General features: G+C 53.3%; 2 protein-coding genes across 3 annotated transcripts in view; both read right to left on the minus strand.

Moving 5' to 3' along the window:
* LOC123251459 (phospholipase A and acyltransferase 3-like) overlaps nt 1-1,246 on the minus strand; it is a 22,511-nt gene extending 21,265 nt beyond the window's left edge. The window contains exons 1-2 of one of the 2 annotated variants that reach the window (XM_044680718.1): nt 956-1,246; nt 689-755 (exon numbers count right to left, since the gene is read on the minus strand). In XM_044680718.1, the coding sequence (XP_044536653.1) occupies nt 689-694 (6 nt within the window). In that variant the 5' untranslated portion in view covers nt 695-755; nt 956-1,246. The other variant, XM_044680717.1, reaches the window with a different exon arrangement.
* Nucleotides 1,247-4,844: 3,598 nt separating this feature from the next.
* ATL3 (atlastin GTPase 3) lies at nt 4,845-22,686 on the minus strand. Its single transcript, XM_044680191.1, has 12 exons — nt 22,333-22,686; nt 22,065-22,208; nt 21,088-21,192; nt 20,760-20,810; nt 16,955-17,011; nt 16,397-16,489; nt 15,919-16,057; nt 14,074-14,201; nt 13,637-13,693; nt 10,015-10,086; nt 9,256-9,687; nt 4,845-8,644 (listed from the first exon to the last, which is right to left on the minus strand). Exons 1-12 carry the CDS (start codon nt 22,537-22,539, stop codon nt 8,555-8,557), a joined length of 1,575 nt encoding a protein of 524 aa, XP_044536126.1. The 5' UTR covers nt 22,540-22,686; the 3' UTR covers nt 4,845-8,554.
* Between the last annotated feature and the right edge of the window lie 966 nt (nt 22,687-23,652).

Raw genomic sequence — 23,652 nt, forward strand, 5'->3', positions numbered from 1 at the left:
TCCTGTAACTCTAAAGACCCCCCAGCTCTGTTACGCTGTGCTCTAAGAACCCTCCCCCTCAGCGCTGACATCCTGTGTTCTAACGTTCGGTTCTAGGGTTCACCCAGTCCCCGGCTCTCACCTCCTGGGTTCCAGCCTCCCCCCAGGGCCACATCCTGTGCTTTAAGGCACTCCCACCTCCCCCAGCTGTGCCCGGCTGGTTCGGGCTCCCCCTCGGGCCTCAGATCGGGGCTTCGTTTTTCTAAAATCCAAAGTCTCTTTTCCAGGCTCCAGAAGAGAAACAAAACTGAAAGCTGAAGGGCTGGAAAGGGCTGGCTCTCTCTGGGCTACACCCAATGGTCCTGGCCGGCTTGGGCTCTAAATCCCGGGAAGCCGGGACGAGCCGAACCGCGCCGCCCCCGTTCTGGCTTCTTCTAAAGGAAAGTTCGATTTCCCTGCCAGCCCCGCCGGAGGCCGAGGCTTTCTAAGGCCCCATTGTCTCCCGCACCAGCCCACAAAGGCATTCTGGCTATTTCCCCGGAATAATGGGCAGCTGGTGGTCTTGTTGGCCCCGTAAACAAAGCGAAGCGACACGGCGGCCCCGGGAAAACGGGCCAGAGCCCCGCAGAGAGGGTCTCGGCGGCCCACAACCTTAGCTGAGCCCCTCCGCCATCGAGCCCACCCCACGGAGCCCGGCGCGGATCCCCACCTGCATCTCTGTCCGCCGCGCAGGATCCTCGGGGCTGGGGGGTCACTTCTTGGCAGCGAGGGGATTCCTATGACAGAAAAGGCCAGAATCTAGACTCGATCCCGGGAAGCGGGGACCGCAGCGGGGCAAAGGGGGAAACCGAGGCGATTCCAAGCCGGCGCTCTGCCCAGACTTGGCTCGGGTCAGGGCCAGCTGTGCCCCATCCCTCCCCCTGGTAGGCCGGGCAGGGAGCGGGGCGATGCTTCTCCCTGATTGGACCACACTGACCTCGGAGGAGCGCGGCCACCTGTGCAGGAGAGGGCGCAGGCGTCTACCCAGCCCAGCCCAGGGCTCTCCGGCTACAGCCGCCTGGGACGAGAGAGCAGCTGATTTCAGCCCCAAGGCGCTCCCTGGGCAAGGGCACCCCCCACCGACGGAGGGAGGGGACGGCTGGGCACGGCTGCTGGTGCCCCCTGGGAGCCCATCGGGGGGGTCGCGAGGACCCTCTTCCAGTCATCTAACCCTTGGAGCATCCGGGGGCACGTACAAGCACACGCGTACCCCCTGCGCCCCGCCTGAGGGTCGGGGACCAGCAGCTATGGGTGGGCTCGTCCTGGCTCCGCCCATCCGGGGCGGGGAAGGGTGTTCCTGGGCGGTGAGGAAGGGGCGGAGGGATGGTCTCCGCGGGGTTCTCCCCGGAAGCCGGCGCTCCCTTCCTCGCTGCCCAGCCGGGCTGCTCGTTCCAAAGTGGGGATCCGGGAACCTTCCCGCCCCAAAGACTTCTCGGGGAGGCGCGTGGAAGGCCCTTCGCGTGGAGATGCTTTTTTAGTTCTCCTTTTGACCACTTCCAGGCGCTTTTCTCCATTTCTACCCACGTTTTCCTGAGCTTGCTTATCCGACGAATCGGACCTGGGTTATCCGCTTCCTATTATCGACTCTGAAGACTCCTGAAGACGGAGATCTCACCCCCTCTCCAAGCAGCCCTCAAGGCCGGAAAGTCCCCACCCCCACTCCCACCCCATAGCCATCCAGCCTCCACTGGCCTCCCCAAAGAGTTCTCAATCCGTCCTCCATCAGACAGGCCCCGAAAGGGTCCGAGCCCCCCCCCCCCCAATTTTGTGTTTTCCAAGCTATTCATATGAAAATAAGAATCATCATGGAATCATGGTCTGGGACAGGAGGAGACCTTCCAATCTCCCCATTTTAAAGATGGGGAAATGGAGGCCCAAGGAGGGGAAATGCCTTGTCCTGACCTTACACAGAACAAAGTGATTTACTTACAGGTGTGGTCTCATCTTATTTCCACAACCTTGTGATTAGCTATAGGTATAATGATCTTCACTATACAGATGGGGAAACTGAGGTTCCAGGTGGTTAAATAACCTGCCCAAGGTCACACAGCTAAGGAAGGATTTGAATTCACATCTTCCAGACCATGAGTACAGACCTCTAGCCCCTGAGTCATGCCCTATCCTACCTGATCTTCACATAGGGAGGTCCCCAGGCCCCACACCATCCTCACTCCCCTCCTTTGGACAATCTAGGGCTCCAGATGGACCCTGAGCAGAGCAGACAATACACTGGGTCTAGAAGAGCCTCTTTCCCAATTCCCAGTCCTGGCCACTAGACCTCTCTTAAAGCAACCTGACCCTGCATGAGCATCCTTAGCTGCCCATCGGTCAAGCTCTGGTTTCATGAGGAATCTGCAGTCCACTAGGACCCTGGATCTTTTTCAAGAAAACCAATGGTGAACCAGAACTCTCCCTTCTTACAATTGGGAAATTGATTTTTTGAACCATGAGGAAAATTTTACATTTACTTCTAATCAACCTCATCTAAAATTTGGCCCAGTTTTCTAATCTCCTTGGGACCCTTTCAGAGTGGGAAAAATACTGCATTTGGAGTGAGGGGGTCCAGATCTAAACCACAGCTCAGCTACTTGGGACCTTGTGTGACCCTAGATGTCATGCCTTCCACAATTCCATGAGAATCCAGGGACGATGAGCCAGAAGCAGCCGATGGGGAACACCATGGCAGGTTTTGAGGGTATAAAAAGCTGCCAAGTGCTTCATGCCAGCAGGCAGAAGGCATAAGGCTGGAAGTCAGGATAAACATGCCAAGGAATGGGATGCTTCAGGAGGTGGCAGGGTCCCCCTCACTTAACAGTCCTTGAGCAGAGGCTGGACTGGATGCTCAGTGAGTCCGCTGTTCTTTGCCTCCTCAGTATGGAGGTGCCACATGTGGGGTATTTGAGGCAATGTCTCCAGTAGAAAAGACCCACTAAGAAAGGTTTTGCATGCTGTCACCAAAGGACCAATCTAGCTAGGTATGACCAGCTTCATCCCTAGTTTAGTTACCCTTGGGTCAATTTTCCAAGTCAAGGATCACTCCAAGAGCATCCACAAAGTCGTCAAGATTGGGGATCTGCTAAAGGAATAATTATTAGCATTTCCCAATTAAATTAGCGCTCTTTGAAGTCTATCCAATGGGGCAGCCTTCTTCCCTTCCTGGAGACCCTCCTCTACCTTTAAGGTAGGGGTCCTTGTCCTCCACCACCAGTGACCATCTTCACCTCCCTGCAATCCTGTTCCTACAAGGCTAGCTCTAGGTCATCTAGGGCACTGTGCCCACCTCTGCCTCACCTCCTCCCTGCCTCCCAGAGCTGCTCTAATCCACTATAAAGACCACAACTACCACCTTGACACTGAAGGCTGGTCCTAGCTCCAAGGCCCCTATATCAGGTAGAAAGCTGGTCCAGTAGGTAGAGTTCTGGCCTTGGAGGAGGCCTAACACGGCCTTCACAAAGGCACCAAGGTGGGATAAGAGAGGTCAGGCCCTGGGCACCACAAAAAGTGTTTGGCACAAGCGAGATAAGCTGAAATCAAATCATAAAGGCTTTTAAATGGGAGCTTGTGTTTCATTCCAGAAGCAAGAGGGAGCCACCAAAATTTAGTGAGTAGAATTTAAGACTTGGCAGAGGAGATCACCTGGTCTGACTCTTACTTTACATGGGAGGAAACTGGGGCCCAGAGAAAGAGATTTGCTAACACAAGTTCAAAGTGGAGGCTAGAAGCCAGGGCTCCTGACTCTCCAGGGCAGGGGTCGGTAACCTTTTTGGTTGTGAGAGCCATAAACGCCACATTTTTTAAAATGTAATTTCGTGAGAGCCGTGCAGTGCTCACGCCGCTCCTGTAACAGCACCTGAAAAAAAAATTGACTTTATGGCTCCTGCAGAAAGAGCCAGATAGGGCTCGAGAGCCATACATTGCTGACCCCTGCTCCAGGGCAATGTTCTTTCCACCTTAATGTAGTCTTCCTAAAGCAGGTGCCTTAAAAGAAACCACCAAACAGCCTATGTGGGTGGGTTAAATCTCTACCTTGGAGTGCTGTTGTTTTCAAGGCATCGGCGGACCCCTCTCTCTTCAGGAAGTAAGTAGAAGACAACGGGGCCCAAAATCTTTTCTCCACCGGGCACAGAAAATGCTCTGGAGACCTCTGGCCAGTCATTTGTATAGCCAAAGGTCCAGGGGGCCATTTTGAGGGGGCTGTCTCACTCCTAACCCATTTCTTACTTCATAGCTTTAGTGGAGCAGCTGGGTTTCCATTGCACAACTCCAGGGAAGCACTAAGGGCCTTGGGATCCTGAAAGCATTATGGAAGTTGAGGGACAGGCAAATGGAGGGCGGTACTTGGCCTTCCTACTATTGGCTCAAGCTCCGGAAAGTTCTGTCCAACCTCTCCACACGTTCCCACTCCAACCACCAAGAACCCTCCAAAGGCCAAGCTCAAGCTCCACCAAGAGAATGATGTGTCAGACTGCTCTTCTGTGAGAATAGAAACACTCAGTTGGATCTGAAGGAGCCATCCAACGAACCATTCTCTACGGGCTCCTAAGAAACTACAAAGGAAACTTCCTGTTTCCTATTTTTAAAAGATGCCCAGCAACCTGGGTGACGACTGCTAGGTAGCTCCATAATGGGTCAGGTAGGGAAGAGGACATGCCATCTAAGATCACCAACTCCAGTGTCTGATTTTATAGAGGACGGAACTGTGACCCACTGTGGGGTGAAGGACTTTCCTGGGCATCCGGCCTTTAGGCTCCAGCCTCCAGACCTCCCGCAAAGGCCCAGTTTCTTTGAGAAGTGAGCCTCCAACAGAGAAGAAAAGACAGAATGCATTTGAAGTCATGGTGTGGTCTTTATTCCATTACATAATCTCACAACTCTTGGTGTATGTGATACAGAGACGCGCACGCTTTGTTAAGAGTCCAGCGGATGGGTGGATGGATACACTCATCTGATTGCACTTTTCCAGGCTAACAAATGAAAAAACAGACAAACAGCTGGGTGGGAGTCGGTGCTTGACCAACAGCTCCACAATACAAACACAACAGGGGTCTGAGCGGAAGCCCCTTGGGGACTGGTGGGTGACCAGCAAGCCCTTCTGCCCAAGCCTAAGTCAGGAATCTTTGGGAACTAGATGAAGCGCATTCTTTGCTTTGGCACATGGAATTCCCACATGGGTTGTCACAAAACAGTAATCTTAGTCAAGAAAGGAATGTTTTTTTCATAGTCTTGCCACCCTCAGAGCTACATGGCTGGCAGGTCCAGCTCCCAGGAGCCACAATAACCAAGCCAGGCCACAAGATGTGGGGACCCTCTTACCCCTGATTCTGGAAATCTCATCTCTATTTTGGATCTGGAGAGATATTTTCAGTGTTTTAGTGATTGGAGAAAGAGAATTCAGATTGTTTTCTAATTAAAAAAAAAAAATAGTAGTCTGGGCTGATTTTAATCAACTTCCCAGTTCTGTTGCCATCAGTCAGTGACTGGACACAGGATGCCAGCACATTTGACCTCCTCAGGACAGTGCAGCCCAGGCCACCTAGGAGGTGTTGCAGCAGGGCTGCCAATCTCCCAAGCTGGTTACCAATCAATCCTATTTGGCACTAGGACACCTTTTCTAATCAAAGTTCTCTCTTCTTGGGTCCCTAGACTAGGTGACCTGAAGACCTCGCCTCCGGCTTCCCAGATGACTTTCAAAGTCAAACAAAAAGTTCCTGTTTCGAAATGTGAAGCTCCAGTGGTCTATTAATGGCCCTGTGGGATTCAAGGCAGCCACAGAGCCAGAGTCTGAGGCAGGAAGCACCACTTAACCAGAGATCGGTTCCCTCAAGGACCAGCCCATGGAGCTTCTTTTTGGCTTTTTGTTACTACTTTTCTGCCAGCAGATACCTAAACAGAGTGCTCTATATGCTACCAACGACATTAATTCAAAAGAGTCTTTAAAAAACATTTTAAAATCCAAGAATACATCTCCTTGCTTCCACCTGAATGGTCACTTCTGTGAGTTCGTGGGAATGTGTGTCCAAGAGAAAACAAGCACCTGATGTGCCGGCCTCTGTTCAGGGTTAACCAAGCACGGCCACATGCTAAGCACAGCCGAGCCCGCCGGGCAGGGGCACCTTTGCTTGTTTCTCTGCTAAAAGCATTTTATTTTCTGTGAAAGAGAAAGAAAAAAAGGAGACGGACAAAAACATGGAGGCAATCTTACAAAGTGCAAAGTCAGTAATAACATCGCAGGCCCCACGGTCCAGACCAACAGCTCTAACTTGTCCACTAAACCAGGCCACGGTTCCCAGGACATGATCACGATTCCCACCCTAGTCCCCTCTCCCCAAACTGAGTGGGCCTCGTGGCCCTGTGTCCGGCACAACTTAATTTTAATTTCTCTTGATTTTTAGACGAGAGGTGATGTCAGCATTAAAGAACACTCTCACTAGGAGAGATGGCCTTTTCCTGACTGTCCCATCTCCATTTGTGCTTAATAACCTATCAAAGGAATGTGCTGAAGGACATGTGTGTGAAAAGGCCAGCAAAGGCCTGCCCTGAGCATCAAGGCCTTCTGCTTCTGGCCCACCCACCTCTCTGATAAGAAACAACTGGTCCACCATCCACCCCAAGCTGGGAGAATGCAAAAAAGATTCAAATGTCAAATAACGAGTCCACCTCCTCATGGGGGAGACCAGACACTTATATGGACTCTGCCCAAGCCGGCCAAGCTAAGAGACAGACTCTACAAAAGTAAAGGCAGACCCAAGTGGAAGCCGGACACTTGATCCCCCTCCTTAACTTAATAAATGATGACTTCTCAGGGTTCTGCTGTATCACACACTGCATCAAAGATCAAATGAATACAAGACTTTCCTTTCACTTCAGGGCCTGAGGACTGGTCTGGGGGATGAGGAACCCACAAATCTGATTGCAGACTACATCAAGATGCAAAGCTTCTCTCAAATTATAACAAACCGGAAGGTCAGGGTGTCTGCATGAGGGCAGTTTGCCCAGAGGGGCTCCCGGAAAATGCCAGCAGATTTCAGAAGCTGCCAATTTCCAGTCCCTTTATTAAAAACAGAGGCTGGAGAGTGCTGATAAGGCCAGTAGATGAATTCTGAAAACAGCCTGGCATCTCCCTATTTTCATGCCAACTGACTCCAAATGCATAAACTAAACCCTGAGATGGTAAGCTAAGACGCAAGGCCACCAGAACAGTTACCATTTACAAAGCACTCTACATGGGTCAGCACATTTGATTTTGGAAGATATCAAAATACTTGGAATTAATCCAGGCCTTAAGAGAGGACAAAACCCTGAGAGCCAGGATTCAGAAATCTAGACAGAACCAGGTGACCAAAGACTCCTTCTGCCTGAACGTGCATAGAACAGTATCTCATTTTTCCAAGTAGCCCAAAATCCAACACAATTTTAGAAAATCAAGACTTGTGGAGGTGGGTCTAATTACACAGAGGCACCTCAGAGAAAGCCAGCATTTTCAAATCTAGTATAATAAAGTGGAGAAAGACAACTAATCAGATCCCAAATATTTCCTGTCCCCCACGTCAGATGGAATGCTTGGTGATGCCAGCCACAGCCCATCTTCTCGTGGACTCGGGGCCCCGGGACCTCTTTGAAAGGCAACTTGCCACTCTCCAAGGAGGAAGGGCCAAAGGAGTCCAAATCCCTGTGGTCTCCCAGAATTACATTCTTCCACAGGGCCAGGAGGGAATGGGAGCAGGGATGGGGGGGAGGGGTGTAGAGAGCAGCTGCTTGGTCCCAGGGACACAGTGGAATGAATGCCCACTGAGCCTCCAACCGCCAAGGCACCGTCGGAAGGGGGCTCGACTTGCTAAGATTCTCCGCCAGGTCCTTTAGAAAGGCCTGCTCTGATGCAGCTTCTGTGAGAATGCAGTTATTTTCAAATAAAATTTAAAACTTAGAACCAAAGCTCCTATCTCAACTACATGAGACAGTCAATTTGACCAAGGCACAAGCTCAGGTGAAACGTCAGAGGATTTCTTCATTCCGCCAGCGGCTGGCCCACATTCCCGTGGCCAGATCCGGGGTGCTCTAGGCTACAGGAGAGCTGGTGGTGAGGCTCTGCCTCCCCACCCCTGAGGAAGGTCTGGGTGTGCCCTCCGGAGCAGGGCCCCAGCAGCTGGCCGGGCAGAGTCTCACAGCGTTCCGTGGCACCCACTTTCAAACTCTCTCAGAGAAAAGTCTTTGGGACGGGGCATTGCTCCCAGGGAGTCCAGCCTGAGAAGGCACTGTGTGGTACAAAGGGCTTTTCAAGCTGCTCTCCCCCACCCCCAGCCCCCTAAAGTGCCATGAGGAAAGTGGAATAACATGAAAACAAGACGAGGGCTGGGACCTCTACTGGAAAGGAAAGAAAGGCTCCCAACAGGCCTGGAGGTGGGTTTAGGCCACAGGCAAACGTCTGCTCCGTTTATTACAGCACTGAATTTCGAGTCTTCTTCCAGGGTGGCAAGTGGGGTCTGGCTGCCATAGAGAGTCGTGGCGGTCCTGCTGTGCTCGGGCCACGTCTCCACCTCTACTGGCTCTTCTTGTCCTCGGGTGGTCTCGGGCGCACCTCCTCATCGTTCTCGCCATCAGGAATGGCATCCGCCATGCAAGAGGTGGCCTGAAAAAGTCCAGTTAACAACACGGATTCACAAGCCTGGGAGAGCAGTGAGGAGAGCGCCACGGGCACCAGCCTGGAGAGCAGTGAGGAGAGCGTGGCCCAGCCTGGGAGCCGTAGGGGCTCCCAGGCAGCTGAGGAGGAAGCTGCCCCTAGAGGGAGGCTTCTACTTCACACTCCCACCCCCAAATCTGAAGCCTGACAAGCGGGGCCTGCCAGGGTCCCAGGGCAATTTGAGGCCAGGGAAGGCTAGGCCCAAGGACAACCCCGCAACATGAACACAGCTGCAGCACCCCCACCTCCTAGGGGACACGAGGAGCATCGAGGCTGCCTTTCTGCCTCTGTATAGTCTCCAGGGCCAGCAAGAAGAGAGGGACGGGGAGAAGCAAGAGAGTCACTCCCCCAGCAGAGCCCAAAACAGCAGGACGGCATTCCTGGGCCCGCCCGAGCCACATTGGGCCCAGACAAGCTATGGGGGCCAGGCTCCCACCTTGGTTCAGGGCATCCCTAAAGACACCCAGGGAGAAGCTCCTCCAAAGGCTTCCATGCCATGGGACCCTCTGGAGAGAGCAGGGCCTCCAAGCGGGCCCTAGCCCGGGGCTTCCCGCACTCACCTGCTGAAGGACGAAGGCAGCGCTGGAGTCGATGGCGCCGCCCAGCGCACTGTACTGGCCTGAGTAGCGCACATAGCCCCAAGCCACCAGGGCCAGGAGCAGTAGGCCCAACAGCAAGTTGCAGAGCTGGGTGATGCTGCCAAGGCCGAGGAAGCCAGTGAAGCCCGAACCCACGTAGAGCAACACAATGAAGCTGAACAGCACAGCTGGCGTGCGGAAGGAGCTGAAGACGTTCTTGCTGCTGTTGTGCTTGACGAAGTGCACGTACAGCGACTGGATCTCCCTCTCCAGCTCGTTCTGGTAGCGCCGGCTGAAGTCTTTGCCCCCCATCTTCTTGCTCTTCTGGAAATGCTCCAGGGCCTGCTTCTTGAATTCATCGTGCCTCTCTTGCAGGCTCTCGGCCGCCAGGTATGGCTGCTCCCCTCCACAGACCTGTGAGAAGAAGCCGGCCCACGCCAATCAATCGGGGGACCCTGCAACAATCAATTGGGGGACTCCATGCTGATCAATCTGGGGACCCCACGCCAACCAATCAAAGGAACCCCATGGAGACCTCACACTAATCAAGAGGGAAACAAGACATTTCTGCCTGGAAGCCGGGAGAAGGGGCGCCAGTCTGTGAGGCCACTGATGGGTCACTCGGACTTCTTGGAGCGGCTCCAGGCCAAGCTTGATTTTCCAGCACCCCAAGACCACCACCTGCCTCCCCCTTGCCACCCCAGCAGAAGAGGAAGCTAGCTGGGGGGGAGGATCACCTACCTTCTGCATGTTGTTATAATACATGTCCTTGGCAGATGCCGCAGCCGCGAGATTGTTGGCTTCCGCTGTGGCCTTGAAAGCAAGCACAGAGAAGCTGCCTAGCCCCCGTGCCCCCAGAGGCCCCCCTACTCCATAGATGGCGGCAATCAGCTTGGCTTTCTCAATCACGCTTTTTTCAAGTGAGCTTTCCTTTCTCCCCTCCACAGAATACACACAAGTCAAATCCAACAAACCCCTGTGGGCCACATCCAAAAACATGCCTTTTGGTTTCTTCTTAGAATCGATGCAGAAGAGCACTCAGGGCTGGGTAATGGGGGTTAGGTGACTTGCTCAGGGTCACCCACCCTAGAAGCATCACCTTGCTGCAGACCAAGATTCACCCCAGCTTCCTCCTGGTTCCGCTCACCTGGCAGCCAGTTCTCTTACCTGCTTTCCCAGCCCTCCTCTTGGATAAACATCAATGGCCAGCTGTTGTCCCTAACAGCAACTTGGATTTATATCAAGACGTGCAGGTTAGGGGGCAGCTGAGGGACTCAGAGGATAGAGCTGGGCCTGGGTTCCAATCTGACCTCAGATCCTTCCTAGCTGGGTGACCCTAGACAAGTCACTTCACCCCCACTGCCCAGCTCTTGCTCTCTTCTTAGAACTGATGCCCAGGATTGACTCAAAGTCTGGCAGTTTAGCAGGCCACCAGGTGAAAGAGCTGGGGCAAAGGCTGCCCTTTCCATTTTCTCAATCTACATTCAATTACCCTGCACTAATGGAGGAAGGCCCACATGTTGTTTTAGAGAACAAGCACTCGCCCTCTGAAGTCTTTTCATAAAGCTCCTCCCCAAACCAAGGCCACACCATCCTTGACTTCAGCTCTAAGCAGCCAGGAGGAATGGGCTCAGCAGCCACAGAGAAGTTCTAACGCCACTGAGGCAACGAGGGGCTCTAGGTCCTCTGGGAAAAGTCTGGTCATTGAGGTGCCCTGCGTCCAACGGGCTTTCTTCTGCTCAGTCCCCGAGTTACAAACTTGAACATATTCAGGCTTACAGGTTAGATAAAAGCCCAAAAGGTAGGAAACAGATAATATATAAGTAGATTGCTAATGAAGAATAGGAATAGGGGGCAGCTGGGTGGCTCAATGGACTGAGAGCCAGGCCTAGAGACAGGAGGTCCTGGGTTCAAATCTGGCCTCAGACACTTCCTAGCTGTGTGACCCTGGGCAAGTCACTTGACCCCCATTGCCTAGCCCTTACCACTCTTCTGCCTTAGAATCAATACCCAGTGTTAATTCCAAGATGGAAGGTAAGGGTTTAAAAAGAAATAGGAATATTCAGAGCCAGGTGGTCCAGTGGATAAAGACAGGAGGTCCTGGGTCCAAACCTGGCCCCAGACATGTTCTAGCTTGTTATCCTGGGCAAGTCACTTAACCGCTCTCTTCTGCCTTGGCACCAATACACAGTCTTGATTCTAAGACGGAAGGTAAGGAATATTTTTTTCTGTGTATGGGTGAACAATGTTCTCCAATTTATATTTGAGGGGGGAGGGAATGTGCCTTGCAGACTAGAAAAATCAGAACAAAAAGACAATAAGCAACTGAAAGAGAATACAGCGCTAATAAGAGAAGTCTGAGGGGTCCTAGATGGGAGAGCATACCTGAGGGGGAGTTGGGGATATAAAAAGGCAGCTGTGATCACCAGGATGAGCTGTTCAGCTTGTTAGCTGCCCTCGTAACCTCCCTCCCTTTTCCAGAGGACTCCTAGATGAAGGAGGGCACAGGCCATGTGGAGTAGGCTCGTACCCTTCCTGCCCTTTTGATGGACACCGTGGGTGCAGGGATAGTTCTGGGGACTCGGAGAAGGCCAGGGGACTACTAGTGCTAGGCTGAGTGCCCAAGGGCTTTGTGTTTGTCCCTACCCTGCGGGGCCCTGTTGATCAATGGCTTGAGAAAAGGACAGCTGGCACAGAGTCTGCCAAAGGCCTGAAGTTGGGAGAAGATGAGCACTGAGTATCAGGCAACATCTAAAGGAAATGCCCAGGCCCGAACATGGCAAGAATCGGGGAGTAGGGAGGGAACAGGAAGAAGAGGCTAAAGGAAATGGTCTTCAGACAGGAGGAAGTAAGGCTAAAGAGATGCCCCCCCCCAAGAGATTGGAGGGCTCAGGTGTGGCGGCCAAAAAAGGAATGAGGCCCCAGTGTGAAGCCCCAACTGGGCAAGGAGAGGAGGCAGCAGAGTTAAACTAAGGCCAACCTGGGGGCTGAGGAGTGATGGAGGCTAAAGGGATCATTTCTTCCAGGACCCAGAAGAGAAGAAGCCAAAGGCAGAGAGAAGTCTCCAAAAGGTGACTGACACAGACCGTTCCTGAGAACCAAATCTATCAAAGGAGCCCGTGTTTATGGAGAGTTGGCTACATGACACCTAGCAGGGCACCTGAGGATGTGTGCAGGCCAAACAGCCAGGGCACACAAACAATGCCTGACTAATTGGCAGTCCACAGAAGGCTCATCTTCCCAGTCCCATGAGAAGCAGAGTACCCTGGTGTCTGCAGGTTCTAAAAGAGCAACTGGTCCAGCTAGCCAGAAGCCCTGGAAGGGTAGGAAGAGAATCTGAATCGCAAAAAGTCAAATATCAATAGTCAAAAATTGTTTCTACAGGCAAGTAAAAAAATAAAATGCAGCCATGGCCCTGCAAACCTCAGACCACCTCTGTGACCCACTGCTACCCCTGACATGGCTGCAGAGGGGAGGAGGCCCAGCAGCCACGCTGGCTATGTCCCCTTCCTCCTCCCCCGTAAGGAGGGCACCAGGACCAGCCGGTTCTCCTCCCTCTGGAGGCTGTCTCTCCCTCAGCCCTGCACTGACTGGGCACACTCCTCCCTCCCCTGCTTGTTGGCTCCCTATCGTGTGCCATGTTCTCCATTAGGATGTAAGCCCTGAGGCGGGCACACTGCAAACACCTGATAAATGCCAGAAGACACCGATGGGAGCTGCACGACACAGAATGCTCGGGCCCAGAGGGCTGCATGTGCATGGTCAGTGACATCACAGAGCCCTGGCAAGACGAGTGGGCCCCTCTGCAGTCCACCTCACTCACTGGTCAGCTTCCTTCTGAGGATGGAGCCTCACCTGGTAGCCACAGCTAATATGGCCACCAGCGAGCCGGAACTAGAAGGGTACCAGACCGGTGGAAGGGGGATCGAGAGACGGTCAGTGTGGCAAAGGGAAAACGAGAAGACAAGTGCTCTGAACCAGAAACCTGGTACAAGAAACGTCGGGCCGGTCCTACTTGGTCAGAAGGGCAGAATGAGGAAGAATGATGGACAAAGACTCGGTCCATACCTGGCTGGGCAGCGAGAGCTCCCCAAAGAATGGGCCGCCCATACGAGCACTGGGTTTCCCTTGCCAACTTCCAACCCTGTGATTCCAGTGGGGAGCTGCCATTCTGCCTGATGCCAACATTACACACAATAGGGACAGTTGGAGGATCTCAGGAGCCCACATTCCTGTGAGATGGACCTGAGAATGAACTGTCTCATGTCCGTCTCTCAGGGCACAGCAGACAAGGAGAGCCCACCTCTCAGGTTTAAGAAGATGGGGCTCACTCTCTTAGGAGGGCCCAGAAGGGATGGCTTACCTGCAGCATGGATTTGGGGTGAGGCAGGTCTTCTCCTTGGTAAATCTTGATGTAGGCCTGGGGACACAAAGATTGAAGAGATCGTGCCAGCCCTTGGCCGGCTCTAGCTGGGACCAAAAGCGGGCACCATCAGGGCATTGCTCACGGAAGCTGCGGCAGAGCCTGGGCTCGGCACACACCAGTCATGACTCGGGGACCTCAGGAGTTAACAGTGTAGACCCCAGCCTAGCCCCTCCTGCACCCCTGGTGCCTGGGGGGAGCAGCCACTGGCCAGCTCTAGGACAGGAGAAAGGGCAAAGCCCCTGCTAACTCCATCTCCTCCCAGCTCATCTCTCGGGGCAGTGCTGCCCCCTGATGGCTACTCATGGTTCTGAGACCCATCTAGAACACCTATCTGAAGGCAGGCAGAGGGCCCCCAAGGGGGAAGCTGCATTTACCTTAAAGTACTCTAACAGGCCACGGCAGGTGATTTTGGAACCATTAATCTCCTTTTCCATCAAGTTATTCTCATCCAGCACAAACGGAATCAGCTCCTGTAACTGTTCTTTGAATTCAGGAGCGATGTCTGACCGGGGGACCAGAGAGAAGGCCAGAGTAAGTCACCGGCTACCTCAAGTCCCAACCCGGAGCACTAGAAAGAGGCGGCAAGACCCCTGCCCTGCTCTGGCCTGACTCCTGTTCACCTCCCCCTGACCCAAGTTGGGGCAATTTGTGTCACATTCATCAGATGACAACCAGCACCCACAGGACAGCCCAAAGGGCACAGCACAAGTCTAAGGCTCTGTAGCGGGGGTCCAAGCCTCCCCAGCCCCTAAGGTCTCTGAAGAAGCAAGATACAGGCCTAGAGAGTTCCAAAGGCTCATTCTAACTGCTGGCACCCTGCTGCCACAGCAGAGCCAACAGGCAGGCAGAGGGGTGCTGACCCACATTGGGGGAGGGAGTCTCCTCCGAGGGACATTCCCTGCACCAATGAAAATAGTGATCCAGCCCACTCCCTGAGCCTGGTGTGTTTCCAAACTGCTTTTCCATGGGGAAGAGTGAAGGAGTGAAGGAAGGAAGGAAGGAACAAAGGAAGAAACAAAGGAACAAAGGAAGGAGGGGAGAGAGGGAGGGAGAGAGGAAAGGAGAGAGGGAGGGAACAAGCACCTACTTCCTAAGCACCTATACTGTGCCAGGCCCCATGCCAAGCCCTGTACAAATACTAGCTCATTTGACTGTCACAATAAGCCTCCGAGGTAGGTGCTGGTTCAGGCCCCATTTTATAGCTGAGGAAACTAAGGCAGCCAGAGGTGAGATGACCAGCCTAAGGTTACAATAACCAATAGCCGATGTCCAGCCACCTGGTTCCCAGGGGGCAGTAGAAGCAGAAGGCAGCCACGTCTCAGCCCCAGTCCAGCCCAGAGCTCGGAACAACCCTCAGGGAGATGAGACACAGCCAGATGGTCAGGAGCTGTGGGGCACCTTCTGCTCCCTCCCAGGCCTCTTTAACTTCCCCCATGTGGGTCTCCCCCAGGACCCTGCTTTCCAGACGGGAAGAATCAGGTGGGCCATCTCCACCCGGGGAAGCCGCTGACTTCCCCAGGTGGAGATGGCAAAAGGCAAGGCTCAGGCCCTCATGTCCATGCCAAGCCACAGGGCAAATAGCCAGGACAGTCAGGCTTTACACCAGGGCAGCCGTGACCTGAGAGGGGAGGAAGCTACAGCTCTGTGCTGCCCAGACAGAAGCCTGGCGTCTCCTTCAATTCTAAACCTTTTCTAAGCTTTCCCCCCCGCCCCCCTTAGAAGCAGGTCCAGATCAGCACCAGGGCAGATTGTGCTCAAGGCTGGGCTGTGGGGTAAGAGACCTGCCCAGGCTCACCCGGCTGGGAAGGCTCGGAGGCCAGACTGGAACCCGGGACCTCTGCCTCCAGGCCTGGCTCTGTCCTCCAAGCTCCCCACCCTCACCCCTGCTGCCCCCAGTTATGAACTCAAAAAAATAAACAGTGTCCCTCTGCCAAGACAGCCCAACAGGACTAGACCCAAGACCAGAAGGAGCCGGCCCTGAGCCTGAGCCTGCCAGGAAGCTGCCTTCAGTCAATCAGGAAAGTGCACTGTGTGTGTGTGCACGTGTGTGTGCAACTGCCTCCAGGGGTGTGTATGTGTGTGATTGTGGACAAGGGAAAGGATCCACCTGCCTCTGCATGTATGTACATGCATGTATAGGAGTGTGTGTGCGTATGTGCACAGCCGCCGGGCCCGGGGCACTTACAGAAGGCACACACATGCACAAGTGTGTAACGAACCTTTCAGCTTCCCGTCGAAGGTGGGGTTGGTGGCCACCAGGAGGCCGGGGTGCGGGAGGAGGAAGCAGGTGACGCGGCTAAAGCACGAGCGGATGTGATTGCGGACGTTCTGGATCTCCTCGTGTTGCTGCTCCTTCACCTGCCCAAAGACGACAAGGCTGGAGCTCAGCATGGGAGGGGGTGTCGGGGTGGGGTGGGGGGAGGCTCCCGCCACCGAGGGAGAAGGGCCCCTGTGAGCCACTTCAAGAAGTGGCCTGGCGCCTGGCCAGAGGAAGGGAGGGACACCTTGGCCAGGAGGCACCGGACGCCGCCGTCAGGGGCTGCTCAGACTATTCCAAGGCGGAGCACCAAGGCCGAGGGCCTGCGGGCACACGCGCCGGTCCACAGCCTTGTCTTCCACTCTGGCCCAGGGCGGCCCACAAACACACACCTTCCACGTGGGTCCTCTGAGGGATGCCCAGGACCGAATGTGAGTTACCTGCAAGCGCTTTTCCAGAAACTGCATTCCCCCCTTGAGGCCGTAGTTGTACTCATAAGGAAAACTCCAGTCTCGGATCAGAAACATCAGCGTCTGCCGGGGAGAGAAGGCCAGGAGAGGGTCGCACCCAGCCTTGTACAAATTAACCGGCTGCTGGGCCTGAGGCGGATGAGACCCCGGGAAAGGCCTAAACCACTGGGCATCTCGTTTCCCTCATCCATCAAATGGGGATCACTTTGCACCCATCTCCCAGGGCAGATGCCACAATGTCAGTGAAGAGCTGGGTGTTACGCGGGTGCTAACTCTGAGCATCAGCGCCCAGGACACGCCGAGACACGTCAGGATCTCCCCATCTGAAAATCCCAGGCAAGAAGCAGCAGGGTCTATGGACTCCCTCCAGGGCCTAAGGCTACAGACCAAGTGGCCAAGGCCCACGGGCTGGCAAGGGGCCTGGTCCACAGTGAGGAGTGGGGAAAAGCTGAGAACCATTTGCCCCAGGGAAAGTGGGCCTAAGGGCACAGATTGGGTGGGGGAGGGCACTTCTGGGAAGGGCCATACCTGGAAGGGCTTCTGGAAAATTTCATCCAATGCCAGACGACCATATTCCGTGAAGAGCTTCCAAAAAGAAATGGACAAGGACAACAACGTGTAAGTCCCAGCAGCCAGAGCTGCACCTCCCACGGTCCCCCTCTAGCCCTTCGCATCCCCACATTTAGGGCAGGGCCTGCCACACAGCAGGCTTCATTGGATCCACTGATGGGCCGGCATGACCAACAATGACTTGTGGGAGTGAAGACATCCCAGCCATGGGCAGAGACCACACAGGTGTCCTCTAAAATGGGCCAAAGAGTGGAATTGTGCGTCGGCTAAGGGGGGTTTAGGGGGGTTGGGGGGAAAGGGAAAGAAATATGTAACTATGGGAAAATATTCAAAATAAAAACTTAAAAAAATAAAATAAAATGGGTCAAAGACCCTGACGAACCACCTTACACCTAGCAGACTGGCCAATGTGGCAGGAAAGTGATAAATGTTGGAGGGGATGTGGCAAAATTGGGACACTAATGCATTGCTGATGGAATTGTGATGGAACCAACCATTCTGGAAGGCAATTTGGAATGATGCCCAAAGGGCTTTAAAAGACTGCCTGCCCTTTGATCCAGTAAAACACGACTAGGTTTTGAAATATATGTCACTCCCTTAGAATTCTGGAATCTTCTGCTTCTCTGCCTTTCAGCAGCTCCTGCTCATTTCCTTATTTCCTTATAACAGTTTGTATCCCAGAGATAAAAATGTTTGTACACAAATATTCATAGCTGTGCTCTTTGTGGTGGCAAAAAAACTGGAAAATGAGGGGGTGTCCATCGATTGGGGAATGGCTCAACAAATTGTGGTCTCTGTTGGTGATGGAATACTATTGTGCTCAAAGGAATGATGAACTGGAGGAATTCCATGTGAACTGGAATGACCTCCATGAACTGATGCGGAGTGAAATGAGCAGAACCAGGAGAACCGTTGTACACAGAGACGGATACATTGTAGCACGATCAATGTAACTGACTTTGCTACCAGCAGCAATGCAATGACCCAGGACAGTCCTGAGGGACTCAGGAGAAAGATGCTCTCCACATCCAGAGAAAGAACTGTGGGAGCAGAAACGCAGAAGAAAAATATGTGATTTATCACTTGGTTATATGGGTATAGGATTGGGGGTTTTGGTTTTAAAAGATCACTCTATTACAAAAATGAATAATATGGAAATCAATATTAAGTGGTAACACATGTATAACCCAGTGGAACTGCTGGTAAGGAGGGAGAGAAAATGAATCATGTAACCATGGAAAAAATATTTTAAAATAAAATAAAATGGGTCAAAGAACCCAAGCAAGGTAGGGGTGGGCAGGGAAGGAGTGGAACAGGCTTCCCGGAGAAAGGACACAAAGGAGAAATCACTAGAGAAGGGATCCAGGGTCTGAGGGGACTGCTGTGCCTGTGTTCAGCCTCCCACTGGTCAGAGCAATGTCCTTCAGAGAAGCCCTGGACACATGCCCTGCTCCCTCAGCCAATCCTTCCTCTGCCTCTATGAACTCTTCTGATCCTTTGCACCCTGGTCCCAAGCTGCCTATCCAATCTCAGTGGGACACCACTCCTCCCACACACTGGCTGGGATCCAGGTGAGTTGGTCTCTCTGTTCTTCTCTCCCACCTCTGTGCCTTTGCCCCAGCCATCCCTCCTGACCTTGCCTTTTCTGATCTCAGTCTCCCTCAATGGCCGCCCGCCCTTCCCAAACCACCCTGTCTCAACTAGGAATATGCACATTTGGCCACACACATGTGAACATGAACTTATGTCCTCAGACAGAATGGAACCTCCTTGCCACAAGGGATTATTCCCTTCTTATATTTCTCTCCCCAGCACCTGGCCATGGTGGGCACTTAAACATTTGTGGGCCGATGACATGATGGAACACAGGCAAAGAGACTTGGGCGGGGCAGGACAATGTAGAAGCTATGCTGAACCCCTGTTTAGGGGGGCTGAGGTTGGCAGAGTCAGGGCCCAATTTCCCCCTTCCAAAGGACGGCATGACAGCAACCTATGACACGAGCACCCCCTGGGTCAGGCTCAGTTACCCCCACAGTCAGAGCCTCCACGTCCCCAGCAGGTCCGTGCCCTCTGCTCCCCCAGCCCATGGCTTTCGCACCTGGGCCCCTTCTCTCTTCCAGCATCTTGATCCCCCAGGGCCAGCCTCTCTCTCTCTGACCCACAAGGAAAGTCCCAAGTCAAGTCCCTCGACTTCATTTCGGCACCATCTACCCCAAAGCTGACCCTCTTCCCAACTTCTCTATCTGTCCAAGAAATCCTGGGCATTGTGACCACACCACACCACTGCAGGGCAAGAGCTCAGCAGCCTCAAGTCCAGCTCGTGCCCAAAGGAATCCCAGTCTTAATGGACTGGACAAATAGCCAGCCACAATTATCCTGTCCCTCCCTGGCCTCCTCTTTTTCAGGCTTTCCCCTGGCTGCCAGGATGCTCTCTTCAATAGCCTCCTTCAACTGTGCTCCCTAAAACTGAGCAGCCTGCTGCTCCAGGGAAAGCTCGAGAAAGGTAGGGGACAAGGGACTCCTGGTCTCTTAGCCTCAGCACCCCAAGGTCTTCCCCTGAAGACCTGGACAGTCCTGACCACCACTGACACAGACAGAGCTTGAGGTCCAGCAGAACCACCTGATCTCTTTCAGTTCAAACTGATGCCCAGCTACACCTGCCCCATTGTATGTCTGTGAGGTGACTTACGGAGCCAAAAGTAAGACCTACTGGCCTTTATCCCTACTGAATGCTACTGGATTGAGCTGCCTGGGTCTGTCTGCCCAGGGCCTTTGGGATCCTGGCTCTGTCTTCTGGACATTTGCTCTCCTCCCAGCTCTGAGGAATCTGGGGATTTGGGGAACATTTCCCCTGAGCCTCTATCCAAGACACTGGTCAAAACGTCACACAGGGCAGGGAGGCAGGCAGGTCCACACAAAAACTCACTCAAGGTTTCATACCACAAGAATGTGGGATTGGGAACTCCTTGGACATCTCTCCAACCGGCTCTGAACCCAACTAATTTAGTCACCACTGAGTCCACAAAAACCATGAAATATTCATCAAATGTTGCTAAAGGGGGCAGCTAGATGACTCAGTGGATAGAGCTGAGCCCAGAGACAAGAGGTCCTGGGCTCAAATCTAACCTCAGATATAGCTTAGCTGTGTGACCATGGACAAATCACTTAACTTTGTTTGTCTTGCCCTTATCACTCTTCTGCCTTGGAACCAATACACAATTGAGTCTAAGACACAAGGCAAGGGTTAAAAAAAAAGACTACCACGATCCTGACAATACTAAAGATGGCTTAACACCACCTCTGTCAGGAATTCTGAAGGAGCAAGCAGCTGGAGGCAGAGGCAGCCACTGGGATGGCCTACATCCATGAAGGGGAAAGGTTAGGAGATGTAGAGGAAGAGGACAAGCCTGGTCAGAACCCGGGTGTAGGAGGGAGGTCTCCAGGGAGCAGAAAGAAGTGGGGCCACCAAGGACCCTAGGGACAAGGGAAGAGACAGATGAAGCAGTCCTGAGGGGAGGAGGTGCTGAGCGAGGTGACTCAAGTGACTTCTACAGAGGCCCCAGGTGAAAAGACTCAAAATAGGGAAGCTGGGCAGGGCCCGGAGATGCTGCCACCCATTGTGGGCACAGGAAGGGGAGCAGCAACCTTCTTACACCCTTGAACCTCTTAAGAGAAAAACACCCTCCTAAGATTGTTCAAAAAGAGGTGAAAACTTGGAATAGACAAAATCCCTCAGGAAATAACTTCTGTGAGCCCTGCTTACCTGTAACTGTTGGAGATCATCCTCCTGGATGTTCTGGGACAAGTTATAAATCTGGAACAAAAGAAGTTCGAAGATGAACACCATCCTAACAAGAAGGATTAACCTGAAGAAACCCCAAATGAGCCTGCATCATCCCAAAACAACTCCTTCAACACACTCATCAGAGCTGTGTCCAGAGCAGCAACCACTCCTTTCTTTTTCCAAGCTGCACATACAGCTTATCCTGCACAAATGCACCTTGTTTGGGAGGATTCTCACCCTAGAGATTCCTTCATTCTCAAATACCCCAATGAATGCTTCCCTTTTTCCCATAAAACAAGTGACTTACCTGGACAGAACTAGTCATGGTACTAAGGGCAAATATAGTGGCACAATCCTTCACTGTTGAATGGCAGTCAAAGGCACCTTGGGTATCCATCAAAACAACTGCAACCTAAACGAGGGAAAATACAAACAGGACACTGAAGAACGAGAGCAAAGGTTCAAGCAGCCGCTCTGAAGCAGACCCAGATCCTCCAAAGAGGCCTGCTGGAAGAGGAGCCCAATGGCATTCCCACACAAGGGCTGGCCTCTCTGCCCCAAGGCCCAAATAGCCAGATCTGCCCATCTCCTGAGGAGGTGATGAGGTAATCCAGGCTGAGTCTCTGCCCACCCCTGAGGCGGCCTTAGACTAAGGTCCCAGACTGAGAGCGAGAATGAGGATTTGGGGTGGACTGGAAACTAAGAATGTTCATTTAATTTCTTAATCCTTCAAACTTTCTGAAGTATATAGCAGTAAAACTACACATATATAACTAATTCTTTGCAATACTGCTTTCATTTTTTTCATTCTCAGGGTTTTTTAGGTAGCAGGTAGACAAATCATCCCTCTTTATACTGGCTTCATATTATTGTATTTTATTTTAAAACCCTCACCTTCTGTCTTAGAATTGGGACTGTGTATTGTCCCAAAGCAGATAGGTAAGGTCAAGGCAATAAGGTTAAATGACTTGCCCAGGGTCACACAGCTAGAAGTGTCCGAGGCCAGATTTGAACCCAGGACCTCCCATCTCCAAACCTGCCTCTCTATCCACTCACTGAGCCACTAAACCGCCCCAGCACCACACAATTTTGGACAAGTACTCTTTACGAAATGTAGAGCCTCAGACACTTCCTAGCTGTGTGAGCCCAGGCAAGTTACAACCCCCACGGCCTAGCCTTGGAACCCTCACACAGTATCGAGCCCAAGAGAAGTAAGGGGTTAAGAAAACAGAGCAGAGCCAAGTCCTGAACGCGTCTGGAGGTGCCCACCCTCCTCTCCTTTACCTTCTTCCCACTAGGCTTCTTCACGATGAAAACCTCGCTCCAGATCTGAATCCCAGTGGTGTCCGGGTCCGAGCCCCCTCGCCACGAAAACCCTGTCAGCGGCTCATTCTCGTTGCCCAGCCATTCTATTCTGCCGCCTATCTTCTGCAACAAGAGAAACGAGTCTCCTTTAAGCACAAGGACCGGAAAGCAAAGTGGGCCCTGCATGGAAAGGTCGAGGGACCACAAGAAGCTCTTTCCCAGACGCCGTCAAGGGATTCAGGCTCACCTGGGAATAGAGGAAGCGAAGCATGAAGTCCAGTAAAAAGGATTTGCCCTTGCGGAAGGCTCCGGCCACGGACACCACTACTACATCGAGGTCCCTTACGTGGTCTTGTAAAAGGACTCGGGACAAGGCGGTCTCATCCAGTTCAAAAGAATGTTGATCTTTGTGCACCAAGACGATCTGCACCGGGCTGGGATACTGGAGATTCATGGCGCCCCCACCTGCATGGGGCACAGAACGAGGGGTGACGTCGAGAAGCCGGGGAAGAGCCGCGGCCTCAAAGGAGAGGGAGAGCGCGCAGGAGCAGCCCAGAAGCTCTCCGGGAAGAATGAGGCCCCAGCCGGAGCCCACGCACCAGCAGCGAGGGCACAACGCCAGCCCTTCGCTGCATCCGCTCCCAGGGCCAGTCTCCAAAGCCCCTCTCGCTGCCATCCAAAGGGCCAAAATGCTCAGCATTTAGACACCCAGAGCTCACGGGCCCTGCTCCGGGGGCTCAGGCCAGCAACCAGCCAGCACACACTTGGAGGACATGTGCGTATTGGGAGTGAGAGGGCGGCAGATGGGTATCCCAACCCCCCCAAGTCTCTGGGAGATCCGGCACCCAACCATGGCTCCTGGGGGCAGGAGAGGGGGAAGGTGACGACCCACGAAACTGCACCGGCCACCACCAGGGGCTGAGCCACAGCCAGGGAGGCAGGACGCAGAACTGAGCAGCTTTCATGCGCACTCCAGCGATGGCTCTAGTTGCAGTGGAGGCCATGAAGAGGCATCTCTCTCTCTTCACACCGGCACCGCCAGCTTGGAAGAGGCAGGCCACATCTCACAGCTGACCTTGGCGGGCGGCCGCCTCCCTTCAAGGGGGAGCAAGGCTTTCCCTCTTCCCTCAGGGCCTTCCCACATCTCTGCAAGGCATGAGAGCACTACGGGCGCCAGGCATCACTGCCCTCCCTCAGCACAGGAGGGAACCACAACTCACAGATTACGGAATGTCCACCATCCTCTAGTGAGCAGCTCTCGGAGGCAGAATCTGAGTCCGATGCTCTCCCCAATGCCCCGCTGAGCCTGCTGACTGGCCTTTGGCTTCACTGAAGCTAGCCCAATATGGCCTAAGAGTTGGCACCAACACGAGCACGAGGCTGCCTTGATCGGGGTTTGCCTTGGTCGCTGGGATAACTCTCATCCCCGCTCTGGAACCCCAGCATAGAAGCACCAACTTCTAGGATTACCTGGAGAAGCCCCAAGGAGCAGCGAGGTGACCCCTTAGGCCCACACTAGGCAGAGGTCATCTGTGTCCAAGGACAAGTTCACACACACACAGGAGCA

The sequence above is a fragment of the Gracilinanus agilis genome, chromosome 6 (assembly GCF_016433145.1).
Source record: "Gracilinanus agilis isolate LMUSP501 chromosome 6, AgileGrace, whole genome shotgun sequence".
Taxonomy (NCBI): domain Eukaryota; kingdom Metazoa; phylum Chordata; class Mammalia; order Didelphimorphia; family Didelphidae; genus Gracilinanus; species Gracilinanus agilis.

Coding starts and splice junctions, on each gene's coding strand:
- ATL3 (XM_044680191.1), bottom strand. CDS start 22,539: ATGAATCTCCAGTATCCCAGCCCGGTGCAGATCGTCTTGGTGCACAAA. Junction 13,694..14,073: donor GCCTGTTAGAGTACTTTAAG/GTAAATGCAGCT, acceptor TTGTGTCCCCAG/GCCTACATCAAGATTTACCA. Junction 10,087..13,636: donor ACCCCAAATCCATGCTGCAG/GTAAGCCATCCC, acceptor CTTGCTTTCAAG/GCCACAGCGGAAGCCAACAA.